Source organism: Spinacia oleracea, chromosome 3, assembly GCF_020520425.1.
Source record: "Spinacia oleracea cultivar Varoflay chromosome 3, BTI_SOV_V1, whole genome shotgun sequence".
NCBI classification, from domain to species: Eukaryota; Viridiplantae; Streptophyta; class Magnoliopsida; order Caryophyllales; family Amaranthaceae; genus Spinacia; species Spinacia oleracea.
Genome location: NC_079489.1, coordinates 74,029,319 through 74,040,490, shown reverse-complemented (window position 1 = coordinate 74,040,490; position 11,172 = coordinate 74,029,319). Strand labels below are relative to the sequence as shown.

General features: G+C 38.5%; 1 protein-coding gene and 1 long non-coding RNA gene across 3 annotated transcripts; both read left to right on the top strand.

Annotated features, from left to right (window-relative positions):
• The first annotated feature begins 2,458 nt into the window (after positions 1-2,458).
• Positions 2,459-3,996, top strand: LOC130469780 (uncharacterized). Its single transcript, XM_056839252.1, has 3 exons — positions 2,459-3,181; positions 3,250-3,436; positions 3,796-3,996. The coding sequence occupies exons 1-3, from the start codon at positions 2,469-2,471 to the stop codon at positions 3,994-3,996; spliced, it is 1,101 nt and encodes a 366-aa protein (XP_056695230.1). The 5' UTR covers positions 2,459-2,468.
• A 1,027-nt stretch (positions 3,997-5,023) lies between these two features.
• LOC130470399 (uncharacterized) lies at positions 5,024-9,563 on the top strand. 2 transcript variants are annotated; one of them, XR_008930636.1, is made up of 6 exons: positions 5,024-5,489; positions 5,561-5,620; positions 6,100-6,306; positions 7,963-8,108; positions 8,975-9,155; positions 9,297-9,563. It is a non-coding gene; the product is annotated as an uncharacterized lncRNA (long non-coding RNA). The 2 variants fall into 2 exon arrangements; XR_008930635.1 differs by having other exon boundaries at positions 5,025-5,620.
• Positions 9,564-11,172: the final 1,609 nt, after the last annotated feature.

Genomic DNA, 11,172 nt, shown 5'->3' with positions numbered 1-11,172 from the left:
AAATACGATCTTTCGATTCTAATTCCTATTAGCTAGATAATCAATTCATGAAATTGGCCGATAACATGAATCAACAATTAAAACAAATCAATCGGAATACTCAAGCAATAATCTATAAATTAACAAACTTTATGCATAATAATCATGGTATAAACATGGTTTCCCTTACTTAGCCCTAGAATACGACTACTCGCTCATAATTGAATTAACAAACATGATAGAAATAATAAACATGAATTTCATAATCAAAGGAAAATTTAAACTAAGGAACGAAAACAATAAGAAAGAATAAAAGCAAAAGAAATTATTGAATTACCTCTAGATTGATGAATTGAAAATTGAAAGCTAGGGTTCAACAATGGAAAAAGGGAAGAATAGAAAACCAAAACTGGCGTTCAAGTGTTCTCCGAATTGAAAAACGTGAAAAGAAATTAAAGCATAAGGGAATACATTAATTCCCTTGAGGTATTTTAGTGTTTCCTAAATTCTAAACAAAAAAAAGGAAAATAACAATTACATAAGCTATGATTTTATTGGACGATCACCAAGACGAAAGCATGAACCCGCGTGGAAGTAGCTGGGCGGAGAAACCAGCGGGCCCGCTGGTGGGTCGCTGGTTTTCGCGCCCAAGGGGAAGATTGGGCCATCGTTTTGGGCTTCGGGCGAATCGGATAGTCGAGCCATCTTGTTTATGTCATAACTCTTGTTCTACAATGCCTATAAGGACGTGTGACCTGTCGTTGGAAAGCTCTTGAAGTCTACTTTCTAGGCCAATAAAAATCGCCTCATTCCGACATGTAGAACTTGAGATATCATCAAAAGAGTGAACGCCTGTCCGTTTTGATGCTTAGAAAAATAGCGTTTAGCTTCGTTATTGACTCAAAATTATCCCTAGAGATATGCAATGATCCTCGAGTCAACATTCCATCCGTTCATCATCCAAATCAACTCATAACACTCCGAAAGCATCCAAATGACCGTAAAATCACCTGAAACATTAAGAAAACACAAACGGGGCGTAATAGAGTACGACAACGATAACTTATGCAAATGTGATCCTAAATGCAACTAAAATGATATAAATGCCTAATAATGCAACCTAAATGCGCCTAAAATACCCTATACAAATATGACTCATCAGTCAGTGAACTTTATCTAAATGATGAAACTGTATTCATTAAAATTCAGTGTCCTATTATTCATTTCTAGTTGTACAGGAATGTTTTTTATATGATCATACGCTTTTCATGTTTACAGCAACCAGCGGTCATTTGCCGTGTTGATGCATTTTTGAAGTTGATCAAAAGGTTTGATGCTTCTAGAATTGAAGTTGTTAAACAAATGGGTTTTGGTGGGATGCTAATGTTGAAGTTGACCCAACTCTCGCGACAGTTCTGCTATTGGTTAATGACTAGGGTGGATGGAGTTGCCCAGACCTTGGTTGCAGGTGATGGCAGAGTCTTACCGTTGTCTCCAACACAATGGAAATGCATATTTGATCTCCCAATGGGAGGTAAGACGGTTCCCTTCGACGTGGTTGATAGTCCGGCGTTGGTTGTTAAGGCTGCGAAGGTGTCTCGGAAATTCACAATGGTGAATGGGGAGGGAAAGGAAATGGTTTCTTTACGTTCAGTCATCGATGCGTTAGTCGAAGAGGATGAAGATGGCAACGTCACCCAGCTAGAAACTGAATCGGGCCGTAGCGAATTCCGTACTGCTTTCTTGATGGCGCTCTTGGGTCTGGTCATATGTCCTTCGACTGATGGATCATATATGTCTAAGCCCTTGATGCAAGCGTGTACTGTGGCAGACATGTCAATTGAATATGATTGGTGTACGTTTGCCCATGAGTGGCTTATGACTAAGTCTTCTGAGTTTGCTAAGAAGTTTGACAAAGCTGGGTTCGTGGCGGGATGTGGTGGTTGTACTCTGTTCCTCTTGGTACTTTTCCAAACCTTTTTTCCCCATAGTGAATGTTAATTTTCGTATTATTTAAATAATTTTTGATTAAACATTTGGTGAACAGATATTCTACCTAGATCATTTGAACAGGCCTCCTCTGTCGTGGAACGAGTTTCCAAGGATAGGAGTTTGGACAACTGAGCATGTCTTCCTAGCTAGGGATTTGGACAAGAAGGAAACTGACGACTACGGAAAGCTATCAGTAAGTTGATCCTTTTACAATGAATCACAACACAACATTAAAATCATGTGTAGCAAACTTATTCTGGTTATTGGTTATTATTTATGGAAATGTTTAATGTTTATTGTGGCAGTCACTGGACATTGCATATGGGGAACAACATCCCCGACTCGCCAGAGACAAAATTACACCCATCTCGCAGGAAGATGAGGATTGCGAGGATACAAGGCTAGTAAATAATGTATGTAATTCATCTACGCATTTATATTTTTACATTGTATAAATCGTTCGAGTATACACACTAAAATTTGGTCATCTTCCATACATGGTACAGATTATGAAGTTGATCACACCTTACCTAGAGAGGCTAGAGGAGAAGATTGATAAGTTGCAAACGGCACGGGACAACACAAGACCCTTTGGCTTTCCCATACATGACCAGTTCCATATCCATTCTCCGGCTCATCATTTTGCTGACAATGTACAAGATCTTGATCTTGGTTTGAATCAACCATTCACGTCTCTTGAGCAAATGGGAAGTCCAAGGATAATCAATCCAACCTCACAAAGAACCCAAACAGAGCAACAAGAGATCAACAAGAAGATGGCCGCTGTCGACGATTTGTTGCACATTGACAATCACCATCAAGTATCAGTTACTGATGTCATTGGCAAAGTTGCAAATGAATCTCTTCAATCCGTATTAGCACAACGTAATGAAGAGTGTCATGCCAATAACGAGAATGATCCTGTGAACAATAAGGAGTTGAATCAGGATGACCCATTGACTAGTAAGGAGTTGAATGAGGATGCGCGTGACAATGATGAGGAGTTGAATGAGGATGCGCGTGACAATGAAGAGGCCGCTGCTGGAGGAGGACCAAGGAGGATGAGGAGTTTAGGACACCGAACTCATATTCCATCTGCAGCAGTATTTTCGGGAGATTTCGTGTCTGGTACAAACCAAAGGGTCACAGGTCCGGTTAATGACATCACTGCGTTCGTTAAGAGATGGAAAGATTTGAGAGACGAGGCTAAGTAAGTTAATCAACTTATAAGAATATGATCCCATTTAATACCTTAACTAAAGTAGTTCTGTTTTGGAGTCCAGGACAAGTCATGATTACCTGCGATGGCAGGAGTGCAACCCAAAGAGACTGCTATGGGGTCTTGCATACAAGAGCGAGGGTCAGTGCTGACTATGTAAGGATGGCTTCGGAGATGTATATGAAAAAGTGGGCAATGGATTACGAAGGCAAGAGTCGGAGAATTATGCTTGACCCAACATTTGCGGTAATTACGCCTTGAATTGAATTATTACGCCTTAGATCACATTTTTTATTATTTAAATCACACTTTTAAGTTTGAATTCTTAAATCACATTTTTAATTATTAAAATCACATTTTTAATTTTTAGGTGTTTAGGGTTTACACCAGAATATATTTATTGAACATCATTTTATATTACAGATGAGGGTAATTACGAATAAGGATCCTTTTGAACATCTGGCAAAGAAGCACGGCTAACCGCTTCGTGATATAACTGCATCCCAGATTTGTGTGGTATTTTTCCTAGTTTTAACATTCTCCTTTCACATGTTCTCTGAATAAACAAATAACTAATAATTCCTGTGGTAATATGATGGAATCAGATTTTTGTTCCTGTATTGGACGATGACCATTGGTGGTGTGCTGCATTTGAGTTGAAGGAGAAGACCATATGGTTTATGGATACTATGTACCCCAACCCCGAAGAGAAGCATAAGTCTATTCTGAAAAATATGGTATGTTTTGCTTCCAAAGTTTTTACGCCGATTGTCATTTACAAACTACAATTTCTGGGGTTGATGTGAATGCTTTACATCACAGATCCCGGCCATCGACACGATGTTAAATGTCCATGACCCCCAGTGGGAACTAGGCACAATGGGTAGTTGGGGAAGACAACTAGTCGAGCTTATGAACAACACCGACAAGTATGTGAACCAGAGGATTTAAATCATTCTATGTGTCATTTCAATTTTATTCCCCCGTTTAATCACAACTAGTTTTCTTGCAGTCATAGCTGCGGCGTACTAATGTTGGGATGGATAAAGTCATCGGCCGCTCGTATCGTATCAAGATATGGAATGGTAAGTGGCTTTGTATTTAGCCCTCATATATATATGGTAGCCTACAAACTATTGCTCCTTATTACCATTCATTCATCGTTGTAGGAAAATATTGTTGTGGCTCGAAAAGCGCTACTAATGGAAGACTTTCTCTCGGAATTTAATGAAGCAAAGGATGAAGCATTGTCAGCAATCACCTGTACTTGAAGGGCATCTGATGATTCTCGTAGTAATATTATGTAACTCTTGGAAACTGTTTATTAGCCGGATTATCTAATGTTTAAGATTTGTGTCGGATTTTTTGGTGGTAATGTTTACTGCTGCTTTTGGATAATTCACTTCATTTGGGATAGTTTACTGCTATGCGGATAATTTATATCTAAGGGTCTTGTTAGTTGATTTTGGATTATTATCGTTTACTTAACTCTTTTCTTTGTAAGTGTTTTATTATTTGCCTATTATGTAAGTAGTGGTACCAAATAAGAAGTGTACGAAGTTTGGCAACTTTAAAATCTTATTATCACCACCAAAAGTGTAGCAAATATAATGGGTTGGGTCAAATGAAAATGTAAGTTGACTTGAAGTTGAAGTTCTTGGTACATCTAATGTACCAAATTCGATGTTCTGGCTACATTTAATCACTAGTAGAAAAAACCCCTGTTGCAACCCCCTTGTTGCAGCGTACAAGTATTAATACGCTTCAACAACCAGTCGGTCAACGCGGGTCAAACCCTTTAAAGGGTTGTTGCAGCGTACAAATTAATTGCCCCCTGCAAAAGAGATTTTTGCAGCGTACATAGTAAAAGCCCCCTGCAATAGACCTTTTATTTTGCAGCGTACATGGTAAAAGCCCCCTGCAATAACATATTTGTAATTTTTTTCGCTGCAACTTTAACTCAGACCAAACATTTCTACCTCAAACCTCATGACCAATTTCGCAGCGAATATCCCACTCTCATTACTCCCTTCTTCTTCTCTCGGCTTACCCTGCGTCTCGCCGGTGGTTCTCACCAGTGGTCGTCGCCGCGTGGTCTCGCCCGTCGCCGGTGGTACTCTAGCAAGAGTCTATTTAATTTCCTCACCTCTCACCGGTGGTTCCCTGCTCGAAAAACCCCCGCAAAAGGTATTCCCTGCTCGAAAAAACAACCGGCGAAGTGATTCCCTGCTCGGAAAACTAAGCTTCTTTGCTCGGCCGGTTCGCGAACCCTGTTCTCCGTCAATCCTCGCTGCGGCAAGTAACTTTCTCCCCTGTCCCTTTTTATTTTCGTTTTCAAAATTAGGGTTTGTTCATTTTTCATTTTTGCAGAGAAAGCCAAAGAAATTGTTGGCTGACAAGATTAGGAGAAAATACATACGTTTATCTCGGGTGGGTTATGATTTCTTTTGTTTTAAATGATGAAATTTTGCAAATTCTTGAATCTTGATCTTCGTATGTAATTTAAACAGAGATATATCAATTAATTTGATTTTCTTGATGAGAAAAATATTTCCCTGATTAAGGAAATATAATTATGTTCATGCTAGAAAAATTCACTCAAAGATAAATGTTGAACATCCGACTACCGTAAAAGTGATGTAAAATCGAATGTTTATGGTGGTTTCATCTTGGTTAGTACCTCAAATCATGTTTTAGGCTCTTTCATTAGGCAAATGTGAAAAACTACTCCCTCCATTCTTGAATGTCAGTCCTTTTTTGAATCTAAAGCAATCCAATTTAAGTAATTTCATGTTTCATGTTTTAGGCCTTTTCATTAGCCAAATGTGACAAACTATATATTATTCTGATGAAATTAATATGCTTATTTTGAGGTGTTTTCTTACTTGGTTCATTTGGTGGAGTCACAGAGACTTCCTCCACCCTTTTGAAGGGCGCATATACCAGTAAAAAACCGTACTGTTATAATACTCGAGACAGATACTGGAGAACAATACGAAGCCAATTATCTGCCTCAATATCGTGGACTCAGTGGTGGGTGGAAAAGGTTTGCCATAGTTCTGAAATTGGAAGGAGATACTGTTGTTTTTCAACTAGTTGAACCTGCCAAATTTAAGGTAGTTTTTGATAAAACTTTGTTATCTTTAGTTTGCATTTATTTTCTTCTTGGTCCTGCACATTGAAGTGTTCTTTAATACTAGTATATGTTATTGTTCATGGACTGACTGATATAAGGATAAGGGTAAATGTTAGGATTCTGCTTTACTTCGGGGGAATTCAATTGATCAAGTTTATATTTTGAAATCAGCCATACTTTGATACGTTAAAACAAAAATTGATATGTTTCAGCTAGGCCAGGCTTACTATTATCTGTCATTTTTTATTCCTTGCAGAATTCTTTATGGTCATCTAATAGTTCTATTCCACTTTCAAGTAATTATATGAATACAAATGATTTCGTGCAGTGGGTTATAGATGTGGATGTTAGCATATTGTTGTTAAGGGGTAGACCGAAGCTTGAAAATAGTGGCCAAGCAATCCAACGCAACTTTTATTCTTAACTTTGAGTGAATATGCATTCCTAACTTAAGCGTAACTGACAACATCGAGGGTTGTTGATTGAGCGAAAAGTCTTTTCAATTCCTAATTTTTATCCGTCCCAAACACATGTCTTAGCATAAACATCTGAACCACCTTTCAGCTAGCTGCACTTTGATTTAGCGTTTGAGGTATTGTCGTATTTATGCCTTTCCAAAGTTTCAGCTTTCATAATACTAGTCCCATAGTCTGGCTAGTATTATTATTTTCAGTTTTTCAAGGTCTTGTAGTGATCACTGATTCACTGCAAACTGGATATTGATTATTTATATACTGTATTAGATGAACTGCAGTTTCATGTTCGAGAGGGGTTCAAATCACTCTCTGATCAGTGGTTCCACACTTCCAACTCTCCTATGTAGTACTTATGCAATATATGCCGAGAAGCTACCTCTAGGATAGGTCTTTCTAGTAGTATGTTACAATGGTGTATTGGTGACCGGAATTATAAAATTATAATTGCTTCCACTAGAGCATTGATAGTCCTAGGAAACTACGTTGAGCAGCTTGGTATTGTGCGTACCGTAGAGACCCAGATGAATACAACGTTTCCTGGTATCTAGCAATCACTTTCTTTTTGGTTTAGATACTTGTGCTGCTGTCTCCTATATTCTCTGATAAATTGACGGGTTTTTTCCTTTGAGAGACTTGAGTTTTAGACCCTCATCCCCTGTAACTAAAAGCTGAAATGAGTCCAGTTTTGAGATTGAAAAATGCGCTTGACTATGTAAGAGATGCAGATGATGGAGCAAGTCTTTTTTGGAAAAAGTATAATTGGTGTTCAGTGTAAGTTAGAGAAGAACCAGAGTGATGGCCAGGGACTCAGTTACAAGCCAAGCCCAGAATTTGTCTTGCGGACTCTTGCCTTTATGGGTTTTGTTTGAGATGAGAGGAGGGTGGACATACTAATTTCAATCTATTTACGCACATCTAAGGCTCATGCCACAAACTTTTATGTTAAAAGGAATTTCATGGATAAAACCGTTCCACTGTTTTTTTTCCTGTTAAAGTTAAAAAAAATCAGACAACTGTTGATTTGATATTCCTCTGTACTCTAGTTCTGTTGTGATAAATTCACTTCTCCAACTCTTTGTTTGTGTAAATGTAGTCTGACATATCTTCCCGTGCCTCTACTTACTATGTGATCTATTCTATCTTCTTGTATCTGTCCACAGTCTACCTCTTCTAGAATCAAATCACTAAACTAGTTGAAGCTGAGGATAAAAGCTGCTAATGAAGCTGAGGCGGCTTGCCAACGGCGTCTCTCTGTTGCTGAGGCTGAAATAGCTGATTTAAGATCCAAATTGGATACTACTGAAAGGTTTGGACTTGGTTGAGTTTACTTCAGGCCTTGGTTATTTTGTGCTTTTGGATTCACTTTTAAATACTAGGAGCTAGGCAATTGTTTTATAGAGGTATGGTAGGCAAGCACTTTTCGTAAAGGTATTCCATTGTATGTTTATTTTGTTTGAAGAAAGGGTTTTGTATCAGTAAACTAAACTTGTATGCTCTTGCTGGGCAGGGAAAACTGACCCAGAAAACTACACCCCAGTCATAATGCCATCAGGGTCTCACCCCCCCCCCCCCTCCCCGCCCACCCCACCCCCCCCCCCCCCCCCCCACTCCCACACACACACACACACATGTAGATTTGGTCCAACTCATCATCCAATTCTTACTCGAACCACTTCTATTTGCTTTATTTGAGTCACTTCTTCCACAAAGCTTTTGATTTCCCAACATTGCATCATTAGTTGACAAGTGATCGTTGCGAGGATTAGAAGCTTCGATAGACATTGTGTACTTTATAGTAGTTTTTAACAATGTTAACTAGCTTGGGTATAGGTGATAGGTATCTGTATATGTTTTATGTGGCTCATTAGTTTGGATTTATCACTAGTTAGGGTGGAGTTGTGGGAACATGACAATTCAAGAATTAAGTATTTATAAAGAGTTATAACAACCTGTAAGTCTGTAACTTATTTTGTTCAGAAAATAGGACCCAAATTTCAATCTTATAAACAGGTTTGCTGTCAAATGTTTTGTGAAGCTGTTGAGATCCACATATATGAATATCCCTTATACCTAAGAAGTGACAGGGAGAGAGGGATCACCCTCTTAATGGTTGTTTGAATAACATATTCGCTCCATGTATGTAGATCACCAAATGTATTAACTTCTATGCAGCATGGAAGGCAAGCATTCGTTTCTGTGCCTAGCACTTTTCCTGTGCCTGGAGAAGAACTGATGTTTTGATGATTGTAAGAGGGGCAAGGAGAAGCTTGTTTGTGATGCTGCTCAAGTACTGCTTTATTTCGGAGTTGAACAAATCATCTATGTTTCTGAAATGACGCACTGCTAAATAAAGGTTTTTCTTCTTAACTATACCACTTCAAAGCACTATTTGTAATAGCTATTAGGACATTGTTATTAGTTGCTTGAATGTTAAAGTGTGATATTTAATTTGAATTTAATCTAATGCTTAGTTGAAATTTCTGTTTTTGTAAAGGTCTACACTCCGAGGAATGCGCCTATACTAGTGAGGAAATTGATGTGGTTCGTGAGCAACGGGCTAAGTGTTTTACCCGCAAGTATTTACTATTGGCTTGAGCGCGCTTGATCGAGGTGGTTTAGTTGTTATAGAACAATCGTTTACATTAAAATGTATGCGTACATTGAAATTGGAACGTATATTTGAATGTAGTACGTGCACTTTGGTTTTGGGATATATATATATGTATACAAAACACCAGTTATTATTTTTTATATTTGTTGATCTACAGGTTGCGATATTTTATTTATTGTTGTTGACAGGTTCCTATATTTGGTGTAAGACACCCTAGGTATAGATAAATAAAACTAAAATTTTCCCGCCAAAAGCACAGCTTTGTTGCAGGGGGCATATACTTGTTCGCTGCAACAAGTGTGTAAAATTAGGCAAAAATCAAGACTTGTTGCAGCGTACAAAATGATGTACGCTGCAACAGACTGGTTTGTTGCAGCGGGCTTTTATTTGTACGCTGCAACAGACTGGTTTGTTGCAGCGGGCTTTTATTTGTACGCTGCAACAGACTGGTTTGTTGCAGCGTACAAATAAAAGCCCGCTGCAACAAACCAGTCTGTTGCAGCGTACATCATTTTGTACGCTGCAACAAGTCTTGATTTTTGCCTAATTTTACACACTTGTTGCAGCGTACATGCAAATGTACGCTGCAAAAAAGTACTTTTCGCAGCGTACATTGTACGCTGCAACAAGTCAATACTTGTTGCAGGCCCCCCAGTTGCAGCATACGATGTACGCTGCAACAGGGGTCTAAAAGCCCGCTGCAACAAGGGTTTTTTCTACTAGTGAATGTACCAAATCGAAGTTCTGTTACGACATGAAAACGTACCAAAGTCAAAGTTTTGGTTAAATGCATTGTACCAAACTTGAATTTAGGACTACATGAACTGTACCAAAGCCAAGTTGGCAAATGTCATACTCATACCGACAAATGACATATACCAAAGTTGACAAATGTCGTATACCAAAGTTGACCTGCATTTCACTACCTGTGTGCATTTCACTACTTGTGTTCATTTATCTGATTGATTTCATACATAACTACAAATCAGGGATCTTAATTGACGCATAAATATCTTATTTCTACCTGGATTCCTTTAAAACAAAAGACCCCTTAGTTCACAGTAGAAATATAAACATACAACATCAAATGTTTGGTCATAAACTAACTTCCACACAAACTTCCAAACTAACTTCCAAACTAAGTACCAGAATTCAAATGCAACAGAGTTGCCGAAATACATCCAAAATACATCCAAAATACATCCAAAAACTTAAGTTCAAGCACGTAAACACGGTCTACACACGGACTTGCCTCCCAGAAATAAGGTCGTACACCTCAGGTCTCCTCACATTCAACTCGCACAAGATGTCATCAACAGCAAGTGATACCCTTGCATCCTCTATTGCACCCTGATGATGATAGCAAATAAATATGATAGCATTACTACAGGACTATTGTTTTCAAGAACACACACAACTAAACACATGGAACTAAATGAACGTACCGGTTGGAATGTGGGAGAAATTTTGTTGCGTTGGACTATGTCCTTTATCCATGCTAGCATTACAACACAACTTGACACACTGCATTACAGTGATCAAACCATATAATCCTTATATAAACAAACCAACTTATATTTACGCGAAGCGATTGCGTTGGGTTACTTACTCATCGCTTGGTGGGACAGAAACAAGGTCAACCCCCCATCCACTCAGCCCATCCTTTACCCATGACTCGTCTTTAGAGTAAAACAGGGTGTCCAAGTACTTCAACTACAAGAATAACAAGTCAATCATATGTATGAAATGTATGCGATAA